The 25,944-nt window shown below is 32.5% G+C and overlaps 3 protein-coding genes across 5 annotated transcripts; all 3 read right to left on the minus strand.

Annotated features, from left to right (window-relative positions):
- Positions 1 to 1,477: 1,477 nt before the first annotated feature.
- LOC114748378 (2-alkenal reductase (NADP(+)-dependent)) lies at positions 1,478 to 5,942 on the minus strand. Of its 2 annotated transcripts, XM_028936755.1 has the most exons (6): positions 5,594 to 5,942; positions 5,113 to 5,290; positions 4,045 to 4,211; positions 3,191 to 3,273; positions 1,772 to 2,199; positions 1,662 to 1,745 (listed from the first exon to the last, which is right to left on the minus strand). In XM_028936755.1, exons 1-5 carry the CDS (start codon positions 5,834 to 5,836, stop codon positions 1,821 to 1,823), a joined length of 1,050 nt encoding a protein of 349 aa, XP_028792588.1. In that variant the 5' UTR covers positions 5,837 to 5,942; the 3' UTR covers positions 1,662 to 1,745; positions 1,772 to 1,820. The 2 variants fall into 2 exon arrangements, with proteins under 2 accessions (XP_028792587.1, XP_028792588.1); XM_028936754.1 differs by having other exon boundaries at positions 1,478 to 2,199.
- A 1,089-nt stretch (positions 5,943 to 7,031) lies between these two features.
- Positions 7,032 to 18,672, minus strand: LOC114748377 (2-alkenal reductase (NADP(+)-dependent)). 2 transcript variants are annotated; one of them, XM_028936753.1, is made up of 5 exons: positions 18,330 to 18,672; positions 17,849 to 18,026; positions 8,937 to 9,103; positions 8,507 to 8,589; positions 7,032 to 7,731 (listed from the first exon to the last, which is right to left on the minus strand). In XM_028936753.1, exons 1-5 carry the CDS (start codon positions 18,570 to 18,572, stop codon positions 7,353 to 7,355), a joined length of 1,050 nt encoding a protein of 349 aa, XP_028792586.1. In that variant the 5' UTR covers positions 18,573 to 18,672; the 3' UTR covers positions 7,032 to 7,352. The 2 variants fall into 2 exon arrangements, with proteins under 2 accessions (XP_028792586.1, XP_028792585.1); XM_028936752.1 differs by lacking the exons at positions 17,849 to 18,026; positions 18,330 to 18,672 and adding exons at positions 9,867 to 10,044; positions 10,502 to 10,812.
- A 1,617-nt stretch (positions 18,673 to 20,289) lies between these two features.
- Positions 20,290 to 24,068, minus strand: LOC114748382 (2-alkenal reductase (NADP(+)-dependent)-like). The gene is made up of 5 exons (XM_028936758.1): positions 23,741 to 24,068; positions 23,103 to 23,280; positions 22,165 to 22,331; positions 21,737 to 21,819; positions 20,290 to 20,961 (listed from the first exon to the last, which is right to left on the minus strand). The coding sequence occupies exons 1-5, from the start codon at positions 23,984 to 23,986 to the stop codon at positions 20,583 to 20,585; spliced, it is 1,053 nt and encodes a 350-aa protein (XP_028792591.1). The 5' UTR covers positions 23,987 to 24,068; the 3' UTR covers positions 20,290 to 20,582.
- Positions 24,069 to 25,944: the final 1,876 nt, after the last annotated feature.

Raw genomic sequence — 25,944 nt, forward strand, 5'->3', positions numbered from 1 at the left:
TTGGCCCGTGACGGGTTGTGGGTTGTCCGGTGCGGGCTCAAAAGGCCCGTTTTCTGGCGGGTTAGCATTTTGCCAACCCTAATCCGCCAAGGTGGGTTGGCGGGCCAACCCACCAACCCGCCAAAATTTTTATTTTTATTTTTTTTTGTTTTTTTTTAAATTTTTTTATTTTTTTAAATGTTAGCAATTATATATAATACAAAATAAAAATACTAAAAATGATATAAAATATTAGAAACATCTAAATAAAAATTACAACACAATAAAATACAAATAGTATATGATTATCCAATTTTCCAACATGATAATACACAAATTCACACATTTTTTTTTCAATGAAACCAATGAGCAATATTGAATAACCTTATTTATCTAATTATTTCTAATGACAATAAAGTTTGAAATAAAAATTTGCTTTACTTTTGCCTTTGTTATCTATTTTTAAAAAAAAAAAAAGGTGGGTTAACCCGCGGGTTGGCGGGTCAACCCGCCACGGGTTAGGTTATGGCGGTGCGGGTTATATTTTTTAAGGTAGTGGCGGGTTGGCTTTTGGCCAACCCTAACCCGCCATTTTTGGCGGGTTGGCGGGTTGGACCCGCGGGTCCAACCCATATTACCGGCTCTACGGCTCATTTGTAGATATAATTAAGACAGAGGATAGTATATATATTAGCTACATATTTATATTAATTTAGTTATGAAGTACAACGTCCTTTCACAATATTTATACTTGTGTCTACCATGTCTTAGGAATTTGCATTTAGCATGGGGTCGTTATAGCTAATTTGCCTACAGAATTAGCTATATCTCAATCTACAGTAAAATTAAAAGAATATCCTTCTTCTTTTTTATTCATTTCTTTTCAATTTTGGTAAATATGTAAGAGAAGTTTTATCTCAATCTATGTAAAATGTATTTATAAGTAATTTCTAACACTCTGCCAAACAGGGCCTTAAGATCCTGGAGGTGGTAGTCCTATAAGTGTAGCTAGATATGATAATTGGCATAATTGAGTCATTTTATACTACCTTCTGTTCTGCATATTAAAAACCTAATTGAGAAGTTGATGTTAATCCTATATGTAAGATTCATTTCATATGTTTATCGATTTTTTCTAAATTAATCTTACTAATATTCCTACAAAAATAATCAAATAGAAGAGGAAGGAAGGAAATTAAGGAGTATTTTAAGATATTTTAGAAAGAATATGTCATATTAACTAAAGTTAACTAACATCTTTTATTCACTCAAATTAGTGAATTAGGTCATATATTAAAAATAGTAGGAGTATAATATTGAGTTACTATAAATTAGATCTTATGTTTATGATTGAAAGTACTAATATCTGTAACTAAGGACCTATTTATTTTCTAGGAGGCGAAGTAAAGTTATATCGATTTAATTCCATATAATCGTCAAAGCTAGAAGGAAAAAGAATTCATGAGTTTAAACTTTAAAATCAACTGGTTGGGATTTGTTTATTTAAATATAGGGAATCCGTGGAATGTTCTGCAGAACTTTACATTCCTAGCAGTCAGAACCCGTGTATATTTTATTCTAGGCAGTGCATGGGACTATGGGTTCTTACTGCATCATGTGGGATTTTTTGAGGAAATTGAAAGAGGGAGAGAAAGAAAATTTAGATCCTTCTCATTTTTTGTGCCAAGCAATTTAAATAAGTAAAAAATATTCTGTTTTGATTTGCATGAAAACATTTTTTAAGGTGTTCTTGAGAGTTACCAAACTCCGACGGTAGAAATTTATCGGCATTTCAACAGAATGAGTTGCCTCCAAGCAAAAGGCCCCTGACTGGTACGAAATCATTCTGGATCGACCACCACCAGTTGTTTTCCAACGTTGCGGCCATGAAAGAGGCCAATGAGAGCTGAAGGGGCATTCTCGAAGCCTTCAACGACGTCCTCCACATAAACAATCTTGCCCTGTTTGATGAAGGGAATCACTTTCTCCAAGAACTTGGGGTAAAGATGGTAATATTCAGTAACCAGAAACCCTTCCATGCGAATCCGTTTGCTCACAAGATTGAACAGATTGTGTACACCTTCTGGATTATCAAGGTTGTACTGTGAAATCATTCCACACACAGCGATTCTGCCATGGATCCTCATGTTGAGCAACACTGCATCCAGCATCTTCCCTCCGACGTTGTCAAAGTATATATCAATTCCCTCTGGAAAATGCCTGACAGGAAAACACATGATAGATTAGATGATGATGTTTCTTCTACCTTGTCTAGATGTTTAATTATGATTTATGAGGTAATATCAACAAATGAAGCAGAACAGATTGAACAAGTTAATTATTAATAACAAAATTTCATGTGTTTGTCTTGTAATCTTATATGAAGTTTTGGACCCTATGGTCAACACCTTTTTTTCAAGTTACATAGGAATATGATATGGGCTATGTTTGGAATGATGTTTCAACCATCTCAAAATGGCTTCTTGGGTTAAAAAACATACATTAAACCCGTTTTTGAATGTTTAACTCTAAAATGACTTTTAAGTCAAAGCTTTACTCATTTCAAACTCTAATGAAACATGAACTTATTCGATTCCAACATGACTTGTTGAAATCTCCAGAGAATATGAATGATTTGAATAAGTGTACCAACAGATTTCCTTTTGTCATCTACCAAGAGATTTTTCAGGGATTAAGTCACTTTGGAATTCTGAGGGAATACCCCAGCCTTTATTTTCCGTAGTCTTCCATTCCATCTCACCCTAATTGATTTTCTCTTTTATGCAGCCATAATGAGGGCCACGAAACAGGACAAAGAAAAAACAGGGTAACTGGCCATCGTCAAGACCAAACGAAACTTGCTGGATCTCAGACCTTCACTTGAACAAAAAAGTCGCTAACATTCTGACTTTTGAGCAAGTCATAGCTTGTACTACCTCTAATATTTAATATAATACCTTATTTGACTTTTATGTTGGTTTTAAATATAAGACCCTAATCTACTTTATCTCCGTATATATCCATTTTTTTTTCAAAGCAGTCTTTATAATAATAATAATTATAATCAATACACTTAATCAGCAAAGATATTTTAAAAAATATAATATCTATTTATTACAAATAACTAACTTAATTGGTTTCTTTAATCTACTCAAATTAGTCAACTAGTTTTTATATTAAGGACCGGAGATAGATTATGACAACAGCTAACCTTGTCAAAGCAGCATCCAAGTTGGGTTCTTCTTTGTAGTTGAAAGCCTCATCAAATCCAAGCTTGTTTTTGAGCAAGTCAACCTGCGTTGAAGAATTGATCAAGGGGTTGAACTACGGCAAATAAATTTAAGGAAGAACTTCTCCGATCCTTAATATAAAACCCACTTAATTAATTTGATTAAATTAAAAAAGTTAGGTAAGTTAGTTAATTATAAGAAAAGTGATACATTTTTCCTAAAACACCATAATCATCTTTCTTAATACTCCATCTCCCTCTTTTACTTAATTATGGTTGAGGAAGTATCCATAGGAGTAATTTAGAGAAAATTGATAAATAAGATAAATGGGTCTCATATTTAGAATCAAAACTAATTCAACAATTGGGTTCTATATTAAGAACCGGAGGAGTAATAAATAATAATGATACAATTAAACGAGTGCCACACAAAATGACAATAAATCATCTAGTACTTTGAAACTTCATTAATCTCGCACATTTCACAACAGTATGCTTTTGTGATTTTGCAGACAGTGGTTAGATAACCTTAAAATTATACTATCCTTAATTCTTAATATAAGACCTAGTTGACTAACTTGTAGAGATTAAAAAAATTAAAAAATTACTTAACTATAACATATGTTACATGATATTTCTGATATACTTATGTGTACCATTAGATTATATATTAATTTATAAGTTAGGCCAATCAGTTTAGAGAAAACGATAAATATAAATATTTTAAAGTAATTTTTTAGTTCTTTTGATTTCTTTAAATTAGTTAATTAGATCTTATATTAAAGAGCGAAGAAGAGAGTATTGACTACAAAACATAGAGGTTGAAGTTATGTGACCTTTCCTTTACTTCCCGCACTTCCAACAACATAACAACCCATCAGCTTAGCAAACTGCCCAACAAGCTGACCTACAGCTCCAGCTGCAGCTGATACAAACACAGTCTCCCCTTTCTTGGGGGCACAAATTTCATAAAATCCCGTATAAGCTGTCATACCAGGCATACCTACATTACACGTAATGCTTATGTTGGTACTTGGTGAACAAAGCTTTAAGAAACATGTAAAAATAAGAGGAATTACAGTGATGTCCGAGCAATAGAAAATAAGTACTAAAAATCCCAATAACAAGTTAGCAGCTGAAATTAATTATCACTTCCTATTTTAAAACCTATCATTACAAACTATTCATTTGTTATAGGACTTTTTGTTTTTTGCAAATATATTCCTGCCATGACACCTTACCGCAACTCTCATTAAAAACAAACTTCAAACAAACATAACAACTTGTCTTTGCAGACCAATAAATACGCACCTATTTACTCAAGTTATAAATTCATTCAGGAGCCTAATAACAACAGTATAAAACTGCATCTAATCCTTGCGCTTTGCCTTCTACCTCACTATCACCAAAATTGATCTTAAGCATAAATTATAGACAAGCATTCTGGGGTACTCTGTCATTGCGCATTATTGATATCTCCTCTCTAGGAGAAGCATGTGTGGGTATCAATGGCAAATAAGTTGGTTTACTACTACCTTCAGTTCTCAATATAAAACTCAGTTAGTTAATTTGAGGAGATTAAGAAAGTCAATTAAGTTAGTTATTTGTAGTATATATATGTTGTCTTTTCCAAAATGCCCTTATTAATCATGTGTGTTTGAATTACAGATTGATAGTAACTCCTTAATATATGCAACTACTATACAAATTATTTGAGGAAAAAATAGATAAATATTAGAGATAAAATATATTATGATTTTATATTTAGGACTAAATTGAAAGTCAAACTAGCTCTTAATATTATATTAAGGACTGGAGGTAGTATTACTCATCTGAAAAACATAATTCTGCTCCTCCCCAACCTTACCCATAAGCACAAACAAATGGGGTAAAAAACGGCTTACCAAGTATTCCAGTATAATAGGACAGAGGCAGATCTGTGTGTTGTATCTTAAACAGAGACTCTGTCGAACTGATCACACTATATTCTTCCCAACCAGTCATTCCCCAGACTAGATCACCTTCTCTGAAGTTTTGATTCCCAGAATCAATGACTTTTGAAACCCCTAATCCGATTATTGGCTGTCAATTTATAACAACAAATATCATCATCAGTTAGACTACACAGAAACACAACTCAAAACTCCATAAACTGTAAGTCCTGAACATAATCTTCCATGTTTTGCGACCAGTGAAAACTGATGAAGAGGCATTAAAAAGTGATTATCATACAAAACAATGAGCCCATCGTTCCGTGATCAACCCCAAAAAACTAAAATTACTACTGTTCGATTGTTTTATGATCAATAATTACAATTTCGTACGAATAATTAGCAATATAATATTCCAAACAAGAAAGAAGAGTGAAGGGGAGAGAGTACGAACCGAACCAGGCTGGAAGGAATCGACATATGAAGGACGTAATGGTTTGGACATACGGTTTCGCATGTAGGGATCACAAGAAAGATAGAGATTCTTCACTAAAACGTCACTGGAACCTTCCGGAAGCTTCAAACTGACAGAGGAAGTAGTGAAGGGCATGTCGGACTCGTTGGGAAAGCCAGAGACGAAGTCCTTGAGTAACACCTGTTTGTTTCGGACTTCTCCACCGTCGACATTGCCGGCCATCGAGAGCTTCTCACCGTCACCGTCGCCGTCGCCGCGATGAGCTTACCGCAAAGGAACAGAGAGACCCTTGACTGTCTCAAGCCACAGATTCTGTTATCTCTACTCGTGGCTGGACGAGGCAAATGCAGAAGCAAGACGCTTGTGGACGTTAATAGATTGCCGCTTAAATGAAATTTGTTACTCCCTCCGGTTTTTTTTAATAAACAACAACAATCATCTCTCTTTTATCTTTAAATATTAATAATATTTGTAAGTTGTTTTAAATTTTTATAACGAATTTTTTATTTTACCCTTATTAATTACTTATTTTAATACTTAATATATTTATTATTTTATTTCTTAAACTATCATCTTTCAATCACATATTCTCTCTCTTTTATAATTATCTTTATTATAATAATTTTTTTTACTTTCTTTCTCATATTTTCTCTCCCTATAAATAAGGGCATTTCAAAGAAAAAAACTTCTAATTTTGACACATTGTTTTTTATTAATTAATTTTAACTAATATTTTAATTTACGTGATAAGTTCTAATGTTGCTTATAAAAAAAGAGGGAGAGATTAGTTTGTTCATGCATTTTCAATTTCCGATAATAATTTAAGAAATATATTAAGAATTTTGTTGGTAGAAAAACCTGATAAATAGATTTTTAAAATTCATACTCACCTTGTATTTTTAAAATAGCCTTATTATTAATTTTACAATTTAAATAAGTGATTTTTCAAATGAAATAGATTTTTTTTTTAAAAAAAGCTTTATCTAGAATGGGGAGCATTGCCATTAATAATTTAAAATCAGAAGTGAACCTCTCACTTTATATGAGAACTTTCTTGCAAAGGTTATAAAACAGCATTGATAAGATCGATGTGTTTTAGTGATCGATTACCTAATGATAGGAAATGGGAGAAAAGTTCTCATAAAAAAATTTATTAATAAGAAGGATCTAATAATATTATACATATGAAAACTTGAAGAGTACTTTTACTAGGTTTTTCACCAATAAAATTTTTAAAGGAAAACTTCTTCCCAATATTTACTCCTAAAAAACAATAGCCTCACTAAGAAATTCACCTATTTTAAGCTTGAGGTAAATTTATTTACTTAATGTTAATAACCTTGGAAGAAAAAAGATAACGTATAGGTGAAAGCCTTATCTGGCTAAGTAAAACATAAAATTGATTACATGAATCACACAATATCAATATCTTTATGCTTTATTAACAACAAAATCTTTAGAAACATTGTTAACCAAAATCTTAAATCAATCATAATAAACCAAATCTTGTCGTTTTAAAACACATTGCAAATACCAAGCCAAACCTCTGCCTCACTTTAGAAGCAAGATAACAAAGCAGGTTCCCACTCACATGCTTGTCTGACTTGTTACAAATTATTATGGACTATTTCCTTATTATAGCACTATTTTCACAGAATCACACATCGTAATTATTTTCTCCATATATCTTTCTTAAAACATTACGTACAGTGAATTATTTGATTCAAAGGATGCAGACTCATTGTGGAGCAACTGCTATAAGTTGTTTGCCAACATTACGGCCAGAGAAGAGGCCAACGAGGGCTGAAGGGCCACTCTCAAGGCCTTGAGCAATGTCCTCCACATAAACAATCTTGCCTTGTTTGATCTGTGGAATCACCATCTCTATGAACTTGGGGTAGAGATGGTAATGATCAGGAACCAGGAAACCTTCCATGCGAATCCGTTTGATCACGAGATTGAGCAGATTGTGCACACCTTCATGCTTATCAAGGTTGTACTGTGAAATCAGTCCACACACAGCGATTCTGCCATGGACCCTCATGTTGAGTAACGCTGCATCTAGCATGTTCCCTCCTACGTTCTCAAAGTATATATCGATACCCTCTGGAAAATACCTGCAAAATTAAACACACTATATAAGATAGTGATATGTCTCCTCTCTTGTTCAGCTGTTTCTGCTTTCTTTAGCTGCTTCCTAATTCAAACTCATAACTTACGAGTGAAAGCAACATGCTCTAAGTATCAAGCCATAAATAAAAGGGAAACGGAAGAAAAACAAATTCATTATAAATTAAGTTTAGAAGAATCTATGTTTTAATAATTGGAATGATAAACTTTCCCAGCATTTGGATTTGAGAAAGTAATTGAAAAGATAGTCTCTCCACCAAATTTTCCAAGACTGTAGAAAGCTGTCCTGTTGATTATCAAATAAAATAAGTGCTTCTCTTCTCTTTGCATAAAAAATAAGGTACACAATATTATATTCCAAGTTCCAACTATCATTGTCTAATAGTAGCTAGTTTTTATAATATCTATATAAGAACACAATGGAGATATAAGCGAGAGAGAGCAAAAAATGCCATGTAGACCCCATGCCATAAAGGCCTAACCTCTTCTCTACCTCTCTCCCCTAACCCAAAAAAACAAATAGAAATTCTCCGATACAAGAAAAGAATCTCATCCCTTAAAATTCTCTCTCATGAGGTCACCGTGGGAGAGGGAAAAGAGGACAAAGAAAAAACAGGCTAATTTGGCCATTTGGGAGCTCTTGATAAGTTGATAGCAAGATTTGAATAGTACCGATTCAACTTTCACTCTTTCAAAAATGGATCCAAAACATTTGCAAAATGCAGCGCAGTCTGTATCATGAGAAAATAGATAACCACTAACCTTTTTAAAGAAGCATCTAGGTCGGCTTCTTCTTTGTAGTTGAAAGCCTCATCAAAACCAAACTTACTCTTGAGCAGGTCAACCTGTGTCACCGAGGTGACGAAGTAAAGCAACAACATCAGATATATTCGACAAATAGTGCATAGAAATGTTGGAGTCAAATGAGTGCTACTAAACTTGTGAATAAACTGTGTGGTTTGAGGTCTCAACACACATGCATTTTTCACAGAAGCATGCTATTTTGATTTTGCAATCAGAGGCTAGACTACCTTGTGATTAGTTACAAAAGTTAACCACTTAAGTGATCTTTATTCTTCTTATTTTTAGTGAGGCACCGACAGTGGAGACTAATCTCCCTTAAGATACAAAGAGTAAAAAAATAATCTCGCTCGACTAAGTTTGCTCTGTATGCTAAGCTATATTTACTTACCTTTTCTTTGCTTCCTGCACTCCCAACAACATAGCAACCCATCAACTTAGCAAATTGCCCAACAAGCTGACCTACAGCTCCAGATGCAGCTGATACAAATACAGTCTCCCCTTTCTTAGGGGCACAAATCTCATAAAATCCCACATAAGCAGTCAGACCAGGCATACCTGCACGTAATGTTTATGTTGGTACTTGGTGAATGAAGCTTTAAGAAACATATAAAAACAAACTTACAACAAAGATAAGAAATGGTCTTGGCACATCTATTCCACTTCTACTTCCCTCATGAAATGCTGATTCATTAGGAAACAATAAATGATATAACTCTGGATAATGAAATATTTTAAGAGGAGAAACAAAAGTGGGACGCATATAGTGGGGTTCAAGTGAGATTACTAGATACGCAAGCCTTCAGCTATTGAAACTACCCTATGAATGCAAATCCGACCCCCGATTTTGTTAAAAAGATCTTCATAGGTCTAGATGTCTATGAAATCATCACCCTACTTAACTAGTTCCCCTGTATATGTTTTCAAAAATCAAAACATAACTGGGGATGATGCTAGTATTTTGAGATAGGCCATAAACCTCTGTAAGAATTGTGAATGTTGTGGAACAGTAATTCCTTATGTCCAGAAATCAACATCACAAAATTGGATTTTTAAACTTTGTACACATTATAACTTTATCAAAGAACCTAATATCAAATGCATAAAAGAAATGCAGTCTAGCCCTATGTTTCCTCTCACGATATCAGCAAAATTTATTATAAGGATGGCAACCATTAGTGGGCTTTCTGTTGTACAAATCTCTGCATCTCCAACAGAAGGACAGAGATCAATGGAGAACAAACAAAGGGAAAAAGGGGCGAGCACAAAATCTATTTTGCATGGTTACACATGTACAAGACAAATGAAGAAAACAGCTTACCAAGTATCCCAGTATAGTAGGAAAGAGGCAGATCTGTGTCTTGTATCTTAAACAGGGACTCTGGTGAATCGATCACACTGTATTCTTCCCAGCCAGTTCTTCCCCATACTAGATCACCTTTGCTGAATTTTGGATTCCTAGAATCAATAACTTCAGAAACTCCAAGTCCACTTATGGGCTGCCAGTTTACAACAACAAAAGAAACAATATCATTAGCTACAATTAACAAGAATGCAAGTTAAACCAAGAGAGGTCAAGAGCTAAAACCGTTCGCCCTAACATGGTTTCATTTCATGTTATGTCGGGAACATGCAGAGAACAGTACTATATAGCTTAAGAAGTAGCATATAGAAACAATACGCACACAGGTACCGGACGATACAACAAATAAAATGTGATAATTTCAAAATTTTAAAATATAGGAACAATGTGTGCATATATTCAATAAATTAATGAATAAAAAGTAAACAATATAAAATTGAGACTTAAAAACGTCACGATACATCATCATATTCAAATGGCGCGACTGCGCGAACCTTGTGCCCAAAAAACTACTATTTTGCGATCAACAATTTCAATTTCATATGGATGATAAACAATAATCCAATAGAAGAGTGAAGTAGAAGTGTACCGACCGAACCGGGCTGGAAAGATTCGATATATGAAAGACGTAATTGCTTGGACATACGGATTCGCATGTAGGGATCGCAAGAAAGATAGAGATTCTTCACTAAGACGCCATTGGAATCTTCTGGAAGCTTCAAAATGACAGACGAAATGGTGAAGAGCATGTCGGACTCCTTGGGAAAGCCAGAGACGAAGTCCTTGAGTAACACCTGCTTGTTCCTGACTTGCCCGCCGTCGACGACATTGCCGGCCATTGTTGACCTTCTCGCCGGCGCCGCCACAACAGGGAGCGATGGAACCACAAATGCTGCAACTTTGCTTTCTCCGCACTGGCATACGCATTGCATAACCTCCCATTTTTCGTTTTGCTATCCGAAAGGCAGAAAATTAGACGCGTGTAAGATCATGATAAAAAATTCGACCGCGGGGTGTTCACGGGACGGATCGGGACCGGGACAGGCCCGTCCCAATTCCGTCCCGGTAAACAGTAACAGGACAGATTTTCTGTCCTGTGTCCCGGCCTGTCCCGAGGTTATCCCGGTCGGGACAGGACGGATCTGGGACGGGACCGGGACGTCCCGAAATTATTTTTTTTTTAATTTTTTTAAAAAAAATCTGATTTTTTTAATTATATTTTTTTGAGTTTAAATCTTATAAAAACATCTTTTTTATTTGTTTGGCCACTCTTAAACAAAAGCTCAAAATATTACATATAATAGTTATTAAAAACTCTAAACAAAAGCTTTTAACACAATAAAAACTTGCTAAAAATTCTAATCATCAATAATCTCAAATCATTAACAAATATAAAAACTCTAAATAAATATATCCATCCATATAATAGTCTCAAATCTTAAAAAAATATGAAAAAATGATATTATATAAAAAATTAAAAAAATTAAATTTTTTTTTAAAAAAAGGAACCAGGACGGATCGGGACGGGACGACCCTGTCCCGTGTCCCGTCCCGTCCCGGTCCCTTTTTTGTCCAGTCCCGGTTTGTCCCGTCCAGAAAAATTTCAGGACGGATCAGTCCCGTCCCAATAAGACCGGGACCGAAACGGGCCGGCCTTGAACACCCCTACACGCGAGTACTCAATCCCCGCTTTATACTATATAAAAGCTTGATTAATTTTTATTTTAATCTTAAATATAATATTTTAATTTATTTTATCTATTATAGTTATTTATTTATTTTTAACGTAATTCCTGTAATAATAATATTTTTAACCAATATACTTAATTAATAAGTTTATTTTAGAAAAAATAATATTTATTTATTATAAATAACTAACATAACCAATCTCCTCAATCTATTCAAATCAGTCAACTAACTCTTATATTAATAACCGGATGAAGTATAAGATTTTAATTTAGTTCCTTAATTTTCAAAAGCATATATTTACTTCTTTAACCGTAAACTCGTCAAACTTAAATGATTGTTATTTTTTAACAATTATCTTTGTTTTGAAAATTAAACTTAAAATATTAGTATTTGATAATATTTTATCAATATTTAGGATTTTAATATCATTATTTTTTATTAATAATTTTAGAGTTAAATGATTAAAAATATATCTTTTAAAGTTAAAAGGTTAAATTAAAACTTTCTATAAAAAAAAATTAAAGAGCTAAATATATACTTTAACGATAATATTATCACGTCTTGGAAGTACTAACTTTCATAAATGAAATAAAATGAATAATTATAAAAAACAGAAAATATTTTTTGGTCTTTCAATTCTACTGAGAACTAGGTTTATTAACTGATGACTCAGTGTGACTCAATATCTAAATTTTTGACTCTTTTAAAACTTAGCTTTATCTTTTCAGAAAATAATCTTTGTTAGTCCAACTCATTAAGGAAAGATCAGACGTGTAAATTGTTTTAGTTGTTGATTTGGCGGCAAAGTCACTATCTCCGCAATCATCAACCTTCCCCTTCTCCGCAGGAAAACTCGCAGGTGCTCTCTGGGAGTTCCACCACTCCTACTTTCCAATGCATCACCCTTCCGACAACAGTGCTTCTTCTGCACCACCCTTTAGGGGGTGTTTGGTAACCTTCAAACCATGGTTTCAGAAGCACTTTTCCGTAAAACGAAATAAGCTCCTCCACATATTTATTTCGTAAACCGTAAAAGCACTTCTGAAACCATGGTTTGGTTTCTATCCAAACACCCCTTTAATAAGGGAAATACCGAGGAAAACAGTTAATTGAGCAGCGGTGAGCTTTCTTGCGGGGAGGTAGGAGGTTGATGATTATGGAGACGGTGACTTGGCAGCCAAATCAACACTTGTTAATTTACATATTGGATGTCGGTTTGACTCATTAGGATTATCACGAGCACTAAGTTTTACACACGTCAAAAGTTTAAAGACTTAGTCACACTGAGTGATACTTTAAAGATCATGCCGTTGATATTAACCAATTAAGATAACTCTTTCCCCTCATATGAGAAGGATTCTTATGTTTACACGAGAGTTGATCTCCCATGAAAAACTTCAATTATTCAATCTTAACGTTTCTTTCTTCAATTAATAATTAAACCCACCATTTTTCAACTGTACAAAACATGGTTTTAAAAAATGTTACTACGATCCTAAATATGTAGAAACTAAGCTATCAATTTATAGAAATAAAAATTATTTAAATTAATTATTTGTAAGAAATATGTGTTTATTTCCTAAAATACTATTTTTGTTATTTGTACTGGAAACTATTTATGTTGAAAACTCCTTTAATAAGTGTGATTAGAAGGAATAATTTAAAAAACAAAGTATAAATTTTAGAGATAAAGTAAATTAAAGTTTTATATTTAGAAACTAAGCAAACTTCACTCATATGTATAAGAGTAATATTTTTATTAAAATGTCAAAATTGTCCCAATAATAATATAATTGTCATTTGTGATGTTTTTGTTTCTAGGAGCAATTTGATCTTTTCTTGTTTTTTCAAGGAGATATTTTTTCTTTTACAGATATTATTTAAAGAATATTTTATTTTTCTATATCTCTTAAATATTATTTTTATGCTGTTTCTCATTTTCTTCTTTTTTCAATAATTCTACTTTTATTTAATTTTTAAATATTTTCAATATATCCAATACTTCTTTGGTCGTAAATATAAGATTTTTTTTGTAGAGTATAAAAGAGATCTTATATTTAAGATCTAAATAGTATAATTTTTTATCATCAATAACTGCTTGCCGCCCTAGTAGTAGTGTTACGTGTTATACTTCAATGAGATCCTACATTCAAAGTTAAAATTAACGTGTTTGTGCACACACGTTGTTATTATTATTATTTTTTGACCAGACACACGCGTTATTTAAACAGTATAAAATTAAAAATAAAACATAACTTTTGATTATCAATTGCAGTTTGCCGCCCTTGTAGTAATGCTACGTGTCATGCCTAAATGAGATCTTACATTCAAAGTTGATGTTGCCTATGCTTTGTTTAAACAGTATAAAATTAAAAATAAAACATAACTATTGATCTGCTCTTTGGAATACTGCTATTTTTTTATGGTCTTTATATACTCTCTCTCCTAATTTTGTTTGAAACTCACTCCAATACTTTTTAATTTTATGAAAAATCACTTTCGTTTTATTATCAGAAGGGTGCTTATATTTCTAAATAATATTTATAATTAATACGTATGCATACTCATATGTGTGCATGTGTTAAAAAAAAAAAAAATCATAGATTGAGGTGTTTGAAAGGGCGACCCACTATCGCTATCTAGTATGTATTGGATCTTTCATGTATTGAAAGCTTGCTACGAAAACAATATACATATACAATTATCAATGGGAGTTGGGTCTAGCGGAATGGGCTAGTCTCCCACAACGTGGTGAACCAAGGTTCGAATTTCCGCTGGAAGAGGTGTTCACATTTAGTACCCGACAATGCCTCAAATAGAATTGCCTCCAATAAAAGGATATTTATGCTTTAACCAGGAAAAAAAATACATATACAATTTATCTCAATTTTTTGTGACATGAAAAAGATGCCATTCAATTAGTTAATACATCTTTTATTTTTTGCCAATGGAGTTCATACGTCTTTTATATTTACACAAAAACTCAAATTTGGGATCCGTGCTTAAACAGTAATACCCTTTCAAAATAAAACTTACTCCTCTTATCATATTTATACAGCAAAGAGAAGATATTTTTGATCCTCTTTATAGGACACTAAGATAAATTTCTTGTTTGAATGTATAATTTTAACTCTCATTTATTATTATGTTGATTTTGTTTTTTTTTTGGACTTATTGTGTTGATTTTATTTACATAAGGCATAATATATATATATATATCTTAAATAGAAATAAAGTTAGAAAGTTGTTGAATTTTAAATGAGAATTAATGAAATTTAAGGTTTAATTCTTCTTGGTATATATGTGTGAAACGCGTTGGAAGTAACTTATAAATAGGATCAAATAAATATTAATTCACAGCTTTATTATTATGCAGAATAATAAGGATATTTATAAGGCCAAGATCTAAAATCTAAATAATTTAAATTTAAAAGCAACCAAATATATAATAGCAAAATGTCACTTTCATGAAAGGTGATATGAAGATCTTATAAATTGAGTCCAGTCTCACTTGGCTCTTCATTCATTCAACAACATAATCCAAAGAGGGGGATCGAAAATCTAAAGGGGAAAAGTAATGGACATTGCAAGGGGTCATTTAGCAAAAATGACAATTATGAGTCTGCTTATTACCATTTTAGAATTTCAAGTTCATTGTTCAACTCAGCCTCAACCATTCATTTCTCCTACTTCTTCCTCAACTTTAGATGCGTATCTTCATCATTTAACCCAGTTTGAAGAATATGTTCCTATTTCTTTGGCCACACAAGCAGGCTCTTCTGTAGATGTTGATCATTTCCCTCGAGGTTCTTCTGTAGATCTTGATCATTTCTCACTTCATGGGATCCCCGAAGAAATAGAGAAAGGTACAGCATCATCTCTTTAAGTCATTTTGTAAATTATTTGTGTAGAACAAGAAGTAGATTGTGAAGAGCAGCGGGTGCTATTTATAAGACAAACAAAATAAAGTGTTCTTTTTTTGTTTTTCATATAAGCCAATCTCATTAAATTTATTATATGAGTATATAATTTTATCCCTAATTAATTTATTATTTTGTATCTTGTTATTTTCTTGAAATATACATAATAAATAAGAGTAAATTAAGTTAAAAAAATCATTGATTTTTAATACAAAATTAACGATGTTTAAATTCTTCTTAGTTCTGGTGAAACATATTGAATAAATAAATAACACTTGAGGAGTATTTATACATACTTATTTTCCTCTATTTTTCCACGTCATCATAGACACACACAGTTCCCATTAATAAAAATAAATTCATGCATAGACCTAGAAAATAAAAAGAAATTAATCAAGCAACAGAATTTCAAGTTGATTGTGGTTTTCTTTTTTGTTGGGATATTATTAAAGCGAGGAATTATCCATGGAGTGTACTGCTTGGGTGGTCAGTAGAGGTGGTAGCGATGAGAGTTGAAGAGATAATCCCTTCTGCGTCCATCGTTGTGAAGAAGGACGACTTGCCGGCATATGTTCTCCAGAACAAAGGACTTGCCCTCATTGCGGTTTTAGCCACAAATTATGATGACATTGTTTATTTTATTGTGGTCGGGTGGAACAATACACAAACATAGATATAAGCTTGATTATATTGTGTGTTTTTATTAGCTCGATCTGGATTAGTCGGAATTTGATGTGTGTGTTTGGTTTTATTTTTTGTTGTTCATGTTGTTGTTCTATGTACTTTGGCTTCAATGTGCACCTCTTGGTATTTTGTGATAGTAAATAGGTTTTCTGGTGTGAAATGTGAAAGAGTGATGGGTTTGCTTTGAGAAACTATTATGGTGATGTTTCTATTAGTTCGAATGTGATTTTGTCCTATCAATAAGTTAATTTTAATAATTAATTATTATTTTAATTTTATTATTATTTCAAATCAAATTAGCACTTGTTTGAGAAGAGGGGTGCAATTTCAACTCCAATTTTTTTTTTAAAAAATTGAATTAAGTAGGATTAAGTTTGGGAAAACCACACAAAAAAATTTAAAATCCCAAATCAATAATTATTACAAAAATGTGTTGTCATAATTTGTTTTTCAAGTATAGTCAATTGCTATTAAAGTATAATAAACAAGACTGATTTAAAATTTTAAAATTCAAGAGATTTTTTATTTATTTTCCCATTAAGTTTCCATCTCAAAACAAAAATAACAAAATAAGAATAGAACATGACAATATGACATTATATTCATTGGTGTCAACTTTTATCTGAACACATTTTATACAAACAATTTATTTATTTGATATAGATTTAAAGAGTGTTTGGATGAAAACCAAATCATGATTTTAAAAGTGCTTTTACAATATACGAGGTAAATATGTGGAGAAATTTACTTTGTTTTGTGAAAAAATGCTTCAGAGAAGCACTTCTGGGTGCTTCCAAACACCCCTTTCATCATTTAAAGGATGGTCTTAAAACACTTCAAATGTAAGGGGGATAGTTTTGAAACTATGAATAAAATTATGGGAGCAAGATAGCATGTCAGGATATCATATTTAAAAACGAATTATTGTCCATTTTTAAGGGGACTATTGCTAATTAATTTTTCTTGCCCAACAATTCAAGTTCGAATGCCATTAAATACTAATATACTATAGACTTGTATGTATTGGAAGCTTACTTTTTTTTTTTTACCTGCCAACATTGGAAGCTTGCTTTTGTTTTTGTCAATATTGGAAGCTTACTATAAACATTATAGACTAAATCTTATATTTAGGGCAAAAAGTGGTACAATTTATTTCAATTTTTTGTAGCATAAAAAAAAGATAAAACTCGATTTTTTTATAAACAGATAAAACTCAGTTAGTTAATACATATTTTATATTTCCACAAACTTAAATTCGGAAAATCGCGATGTGAACCGATAAGTTGTGCTTTTATATCCAATTAGAAAGGTTAATTAATAAGCTAACCATATTATAAACACACATATATAATAAAAAGAAATCACAGATTATTGAGGTGTTTGAAAGGGCAACCTGCAAATATAATATTATGGATTGGAAGGTTACTTTTAAAAAAACAATAATGCAATTCATCTATATTCTTTAACATAAAAAAGAGGCAACCCAACCTGTTAATTAATAGGTCTTTTACATTTATATAAATTTAAATATGAGATCTGATGCATAAATAATTATATTTTTTTTATTAAAATTAGAAGTTATTGTCATTCCGCTCCTCCCCAACCTTACCTCAGAAGCACAAACAAATGGGGTAAAAAACGGCTTACCAAGTATTCCAGTATAATAGGACAGAGGCAGATCTGTGTGTTGTATCTTAAACAGAGACTCTGTCGAACTGATCACACTATATTCTTCCCAACCAGTCATTCCCCAGACTAGATCACCTTCTCTGAAGTTTTGATTCCCAGAATCAATGACTTTTGAAACCCCTAATCCGATTATTGGCTGTCAATTTATAACAACAAATATCATCATCAGTCAGACTACACAGAAACACAACTCAAAACTCCATAAACTGTAAGTCCTGAACATAATCTTCCATGTTTTGTGACCAGTGAAAACTGATGAAGAGGCATTAAAAAGTGATTATCATACAAAACAATGAGCCCATCGTTCCGTGATCGACCCCCAAAAACTAAAATTACTACTGTTCGATTGTTTTATGATCAATAATTACAATTTCGTACGAATGATTAGCAATATAATATTCCAAACAAGAAAGAAGAGTGAAGTGGAGAGAGTACGAACCGAACCAGGCTGGAAGGAATCGACATATGAAGGACGTAATGGTTTGGACATACGGTTTCGCATGTAGGGATCACAAGAAAGATAGAGATTCTTCACTAAAACGTCACTGGAACCTTCCGGAAGCTTCAAACTGACAGAGGAAGTAGTGAAGGGCATGTCGGACTCGTTGGGAAAGCCAGAGACGAAGTCCTTGAGTAACACCTGTTTGTTTCGGACTTCTCCACCGTCCACATTGCCGGCCATCGAGAGCTTCTCACCGTCGCCGTCGCCGCGATGAGCTTACCGCAAAGGAACAGAGAGACCCTTGACTGTCTCAAGCCACAGATTCTGTTATCTCTACTCGTGGCTGGACGAGGCAAATGCAGAAGCAAGACGCTTGTGGACGTTAATAGATTGCCGCTTAAATGAAATTTGTTACTCCTTCCGGTTTTTTTTAATAAACAACAACAATCATCTCTCTTTTATCTTTAAATATTAATAATATTTGTAAGTTGTTTTAAATTTTTATAACGAATTTTTTATTTTACCCTTATTAATTACTTATTTTAATACTTAATATATTTATTATTTTATTTCTTAAACTATCATCTTTCAATCACATATTCTCTCTTTTTTATAATTATCTTTATTATAATAATTTTTTTTACTTTCTTTCTCATATTTTCTCTCCCTATAAATAAGGGCATTTCAAAGAAAAAAACTTCTAATTTTGACACATTGTTTTTGATTAATTAATTTTAACTAATATTTTAATTTACGTGATAAGTTCTAATGTTGCTTATAAAAAAAGAGAGAGAGATTAGTTTGTTCATGCATTTTCAATTTCCGATAATAATTTAAGAAATATATTAAGAATTTTGTTGGTGAGAAAAACCTGATAAATTTTATGTACAAAACATAACCAGTATTCTATAAATTTTGTATACATACAATAATGATGTTATAATTTAATTCCTTATCACTAATAAGGTTTTTAATGAGAGATTTTTTTTTTCAATTTTCTCATAATTCAATTAAATGATCTGGAATAAACAAATTTTTAAATGAAGTTGGTGTTTTCTGGTAGTATGGTTGCCCAAATATCTTGCATGCATTAAAACGATATTTATAGACTTGGGAAGAAAATTAATAACAATAAAAAATCCAAGAATTTCCAATGTGGACAAAAATGTCGGCTGCTATTAGTGCGGTGCCAAATCTAAAATATGCGAATTTGAATAGCTTTGGGATTGGATGGTTGCAGCGCTTGACACCTAAGATGCCACTTCGATCCCCCGGTTTGCCATGGAATCAGAAAAAGGAAATATATATATATATATATTTACGCGAATTTTCAAGTGAGATTTTTTTTGGTAGTGGGATTGATGCATTTCAACGGTGGGATGCGTCAAATTCATACTCACCTTGTATTTTTAAAATAGCCTTATTATTAATTTTACAATAACTTAGTCAAAATTTAAATAAGTGATTGTTCAAATGAAATAGATGTTTTTTTTTTTTTTGAAAAAGCTTTATCTAGAATAGGCACCATTAATAATTTAAAATCAGAAGTGAACCTCTCACTTTATGTGAGAACTTTCTTGCAAAGGTTATAAACAGCATTGATAAGATCGATGAGTTTTAGTGATCGATTACCTAATGATAGGAAATGGGAGAAAAGTTCTCATAAAAAAATTTATTAATAAGAAGGATCTAATAATATTTTACGTATGAAAACTGGAAAAGTACTTTTGCTAGGTTTTTCTCACCAATAAAATTTTTAAAGGAAAACTTCTTCCCAATATTTACTCCTAAAAAACAATAGCCTCACTAAGAAATTCACCAATTTTAACCTTGAGGTAAATTTATTTACTTAATGTTAATGACCTTGAAAGAAAAAAAGATAACGTATAGGTGAAAGCCTTATCTGGCTAAGTAAAACATACAATCAATTACATGAAATATCTTTATGCTTTATTAATAACAAAATCTTTAGAAACATTGTTAACCAAAATCTTAAATCAATCATAATAAACCAAATCTTGTCGTTTTAAAACACATTACAAAAACCAAGCCAAAGCTCTGCCTCACTTTAGAAGCAAGATAACAAAGCAGGTTCCCACTCACATGCTTGTCTAACTTGTGACAAATTAGTATGGACTATTTCCTTATTATAGCACTACTTTCACAGAATCACACATCGTAATTATTTTTTCCATATATCTTTCTTACAACATTACGTACAGTGAATTATTTGATTCAAAGGATGCAGACTCATTGTGGAGCAACTGCTATAAGTTGTTTGCCAACATTACGGCCAGAGAAGAGGCCAACGAGGGCTGAAGGGCCACTCTCAAGGCCTTGAGCAATGTCCTCCACATAAACAATCTTGCCTTGTTTGATCTGTGGAATCACCATCTCTATGAACTTGGGGTAGAGATGGTAATGATCATGAACCAGGAAACCTTCCATGCGAATCCGTTTGATCACGAGATTGAACAGATATTGCACACCTTCAGGCTTATCAAGGTTGTACTGTGAAATCAGTCCGCACACAGCGATTCTGCCATGGACCCTCATGTTGAGTAACACTGCATCCAGCATGTTCCCTCCTACGTTCTCAAAGTATATATCGATACCCTCTGGAAAATACCTGCAAAATTAAACACACTATATAAGATAGTGATATGTCTCCTCTCTTGTTCAGCTGTTTCTGCTTTCTTTAGCTGCTTCCGAATTCAAACTCATGACTTACGAGTGAAAGCAACATGCTCTAAGTATCAAGCCATAAATAAAAGGGAAGTGGAAGAAACAAATTCATTATAAATGAAGTTTAGAAGAATCTATGTTTTAATAATTGAAATAATAAACTTTCCCGGCATTTGGATTTGAGAAAGTAATTGAAAATAACAGTAAAAAGATAGTCTCTCCACCAAATTTTCCAAGACTGTAGAAAGCTGTCCTGTTTGATTATCAAATAAAATAAGTGCTTCTCTTCTCTTTGCGTAAAAAATAAGGTATACATCCAAGTTCCAACTATCATTGTTTAATAGTAGCTAGTTTTTATAATATTTATATAAGAACACAATGGAGAATATAAGCGAGAGAGAGCAAACAATGCCATGTGGACCCCATGCCATAAAGACCTCACCTCTTCTCTCCCTCTCTCTCCCCCCTAACCCAAAAAAAAAAATCTCCGATACAAGAAAAGAATCTCATCCCTTAAAATCCTCTCTCATGAGGTCACCGTGGGAGAGAGAAAAGAGGACAAAGAAAAAACAGGCTAATTTGGCCATTTGGGAGCTCTTGATAAGTTGATAGCAAGATTTGAATAGTACTGATTCAACTTTCACTCTTTCAAAAATGGATCCAAAACATTTGCAAAATGCAGCACAGTCTGCATCATGAGAAAATAGATAACCACTAACCTTTTTAAAGCAGCATGAAGGTCAGCTTCTTCTTTGTAGTTGAAAGCCTCATCAAAACCAAACTTACTCTTGAGCAGGTCAACCTGTGTCACAGAGGTGATGAAGTAAAGCAACAACATCAGATATATTCGACAAATAGTGCATAGTAATGTTGGAGTCACATGAGTGCTACTAAACTTGTGCATAAACCGTGTGGTTTGAGGTTACAACACACATGCATCTTTCACAGGAGTATGCTTTTGTGATTTTGCAATCAGAGGCTGGACTACCTTATGATTAGTTACAAAAGTTAACCACTTAAGTGATCTTTATTCTTCTTATTTTTAGTGAGGCACCAACAGTAGAGACTAATCTCCCTTAAGATACAAAGTAAAAAATAAATCTCGCTCGACTAAGTTTGCTCTGTATGCTAAGCTATATTTACTTACCTTTTCTTTGCTTCCTGCACTTCCAACAACATAGCAACCCATCAACTTAGCAAATTGCCCAACAAGCTGACCTACAGCTCCAGATGCAGCTGATACAAATACAGTCTCCCCTTTCTTAGGGGCACAAACCTCATAAAATCCCACATAAGCAGTCAGACCAGGCATACCTGCACGTAATGTTTATGTTGGTACTTGGTGAATGAAGCTTTAAGAAGCATATAAAAACAAACTTACAACAAAGATAAGAAATCGTCTTGGCACATCTATTCTACTTCTACTTCCCTCATCAAACGCTGATTCATTAGGAAACAACAAATGATATAACTCTGGATAATGAAATATTTTAAGAGGAGAAACAAAAGTGGGACGCATATAGTGGGGTTCAAGTGAGATTACTAGATAGGCAAGCCTTCAACTATTGAAACTACCATATGACAGCAAATCCAACCCCCGATTTTATTAAAAAGATCTTCATAGATCTAGACGTCTATGAAATCATCACCATACTTAACTAGTTCCCCTGTGTATGTTTTCAAAAATCGAAACATAATTGTGGATGATGCTAGTATTTTGAGATAGGCCACAAACGTCTGTAAGAATTGTGAATGTTGTGGAACAGTAATTCCTTATGTTCAGAAATCAACATCACATGATTGGGTTTCTAAGAAAAAAATTTGTTCATATTATAACTTCATCAAAGAACCTAATATCAAGTGTATAAAAAGAACTGCAGTCTGGCCCTATGTTTCCTCTCACACTATCAGCAAAATTTACTATAAGGATGGCAACCATTAGTGGGCTTTCTGTTGTACAAATCTCTGCATCTCCAACAGAAGGACAGACATCAATGGAGAACAAACAAAGGGAAAAAGAGGCGAGCACAAAATCTATTTTGCATGGTTAAACACGTACAAAGACAAATGAAGAAAACAGCTTACCAAGTATCCCAGTATAGTAGGAAAGAGGCAGATCTGTGTGTTGTATCTTAAACAGGGACTCTGGCGAATCGATCACACTGTATTCTTCCCAGCCAGTTCTTCCCCATACTAGATCACCTTTGCTGAATTTTGGATTCCTAGAATCAATAACTTCAGAAACTCCAACTCCACTTATGGGCTGCCAGTTTACAACAACAAAAGAAACAATATCATTAGCTTCAATTAGCAAGAATGCAACTTAAACCAACAGAGGTCAAGAACTAAAACCGTTCGCCCTAACATGGTTTCATTTCATGTTATGTCGGGAACATGCAGAGAACAGTACTATATAGCTTAAGAAGTAGCATATTAGAAACAATACGCACACAAGTAACGAACGATGCAACAAATAAAATATGATAATTTTCAAAATTTTAAAATATAGGAACAATGTGTGCATATATTCTATAAACTAATGAATAAAAAGTAAACAATATAAAATTGAGACTCAAACAATTCACGATACATCATCATATTCAAATGAAGCGACTGCGCCAACCTTATGCCCAAAAAACTACTGTTTTGCGATCAATAATTTCAATTTCATATGGGTGATAAACAATAATCCAATGGAAGAGTGAAGTAGAGAGTGCACCGACCGAACCGGGCTGGAAAGATTCGATATATGAAGGATGTAATTGCTTGGACATACGGATTCGCATGTAGGGATCGCAAGAAAGATAGAGATTCTTCACTAAGACACCATTGGAATCTTCTGGAAGCTTCAAAATGACAGATGAAATGGTGAAGAGCATGTCGGACTCCTTGGGAAAGCCAGAGACGAAGTCCTTGAGTAACACCCGCTTGTTCCTGACTTGCCCGCCGTCGACAACATTGCCGGCCATTGTTGAGCTTCTCGCCAGCGCCGCCACAAGACGGAGCTATGGAGCCACAAATGCTGCGACTTTGCTTTCTCGGCACTGGCATATGCATTGCCAACATCCCATTTTTCGCTTGCTATCCGAAAGGAAGAAAATTAGACGCGTGAAAATCATGATAAAAATTCCGACCGCGCGTGTGCTCAATCCTTTAACTTCATATTTACCTTATATTATTATTTTTAGAACTAGTTGCGTGGTTTAAATTGATTAAAAAAACTAATTAGCTTAATTATTTGTAATAATTAAATATTATTTTTTTAAATATCAGAACTATTATTATTATAAAGATTATCTTAAAAAATAAATAAATATAAGAGACAAAGTGTATTGGGATTTTATATTTAGAATCAAAATAAAAATCAAACAAACTCTCATATTAAAGATCAAAGGTAGTATAAGATTAGGAGGTGTTTGGGCAACCTCGAAGCACTTTTCAGAAATACTTTTCAACAAATTGAAACAACTTCCTCCACATATTTATTTCGTACACCGTAAAAGCACTTTTAAAACTGTGGTTTTGTGTCTATTTGGTATAAATTATTTTGGGCTTATAAGTAGCTTATAAGTACTACAAGCCCGATTGACACAATAATGCTGTTTGAATGAGCTTTTCTACAATCGGACTTTTGTATGAAAAGCTACAATAAGCTATAAGTTAAAATTAACAGCTTATGACTTATAACTCATGACTTGTAGCTTTTAAAAGATGATGAGAAAAAATTTTAAGAAATTTATTACCTCCTTTGATTCTTATTATAAGCTTGAAAACGAAATAACTAATTTGTAAATAACAAAAAATCAGTTAAAATTAGTTGAAAGTAATAAATAAGTTAAAAATATACTTTTTTTAAAAATATGCTCCTAGAAATATACTTTTATTTTTCATGTTTCACTTTATATTTAAAATATCTTTTATGATTTCTCTAAAGTTTTAAAACTTAATTCACTCATTAAATTTGACTTCTTCATATTAAATTATTTTAATTTTATTGTATTATGTGAAATCATTTTTTTAATCATGTTTCATTATTTATTTCAATTCGTACCCATTTTGGTCATTTTACAACTAAAGTTACTTTTACTCAACCATAATCCAAATAACTTTTTACTGATTTCACTTTTACAAACTACTTTTTCCGAACTCCAATTTAAACATAATTCAACTTACCCAATTTAGCTTTTACCCAACTTCACTTTTCTAAAAGTTACTTTTTCAATAAGTTACTTTTCTAATTACTGATCCAAACGGACCTTTTGTTTATCCAAACACCCCCTTAAAAGTGCTTTTTAAAAACACTTTTTTACAAATCGAGACAAACTCCTCTACATATTTACTTCGTATATCGTAAAATTACTTTTGAAACTATACTTTGGTTTCTATCCAAACATCTCTTTTAATTTAGTTCCTTAATTTTCAAAAGCACATATTTGCTTCTTTAACCCTGTAAATGATTAATTTTTTAACAGTTATTTTTGCTTTAAAAATTAAACTTAATATATTAGTATTTGAGAATGTTTTATCAACATTTAGGATTTCAATATTATCATTTTTTTATTAACAATTTAAGAGTTAAAAGACTAAAAATATACCTTCTAAAATTAGGAATCAAATTAAATTTTTTTATAAAAATTAAAAGATTGAATATATACTTTAGCAATATTATAATCACGTTTTGAAAGTACTAACTTGCATAAATGAAATAAATGAGTAATTACAAAAAAATGGAAAATATTTTTTTGGTCATTCAGCTCCAAACCCACTGGAATTACCTAAATTTTCTACTCGTTTAAAACTTGGCTTTATCTTTTCAGAAAATAATCTTTATTAGTCCAACTAATTAAGGAAAGATAAGACGTGTAAATTATTAAGTTGTTGATTTGGCTGCAAAGTCACTATCCCCACAATCATCAACTCTCCGCGG

Source organism: Neltuma alba, unplaced genomic scaffold (assembly GCF_004799145.2).
Source record: "Neltuma alba isolate B1F8T4 unplaced genomic scaffold, ASM479914v2 tig00005689_pilon, whole genome shotgun sequence".
Lineage (NCBI taxonomy): Eukaryota > Viridiplantae > Streptophyta > Magnoliopsida > Fabales > Fabaceae > Neltuma > Neltuma alba.

Bases quoted from the DNA above. Each gene is read 5' to 3' on its own strand.
- LOC114748378 (XM_028936754.1), bottom strand. From the start codon at position 5,836: ATGGCCGGCAATGTCGACGGTGGAGAAGTCCGAAACAAACAGGTGTTA. The intron at 4,212-5,112 runs GTAAGCCGTTTT...CGTGTAATGTAG, and splicing joins CTATTATACTGGAATACTTG to GTATGCCTGGTATGACAGCT. The intron at 3,274-4,044 runs GTCACATAACTT...TCTTCAACGCAG, and splicing joins GTGCGGGAAGTAAAGGAAAG to GTTGACTTGCTCAAAAACAA.
- LOC114748377 (XM_028936752.1), bottom strand. From the start codon at position 10,747: ATGGCCGGCAATGTCGTCGACGGCGGGCAAGTCAGGAACAAGCAGGTG. The intron at 9,104-9,866 runs GTAAGCTGTTTT...CATTACGTGCAG, and splicing joins CTACTATACTGGGATACTTG to GTATGCCTGGTCTGACTGCT. The intron at 7,732-8,506 runs GTTAGTGGTTAT...TTAATTTTGCAG, and splicing joins CTAGATGCTTCTTTAAAAAG to GTATTTTCCAGAGGGTATCG.
- LOC114748382 (XM_028936758.1), bottom strand. From the start codon at position 23,986: ATGGCCGGCAATGTTGTCGACGGCGGGCAAGTCAGGAACAAGCGGGTG. The intron at 21,820-22,164 runs GTAAGTAAATAT...TCTGTGACACAG, and splicing joins GTGCAGGAAGCAAAGAAAAG to GTTGACCTGCTCAAGAGTAA. The intron at 20,962-21,736 runs GTTAGTGGTTAT...TTAATTTTGCAG, and splicing joins CTTCATGCTGCTTTAAAAAG to GTATTTTCCAGAGGGTATCG.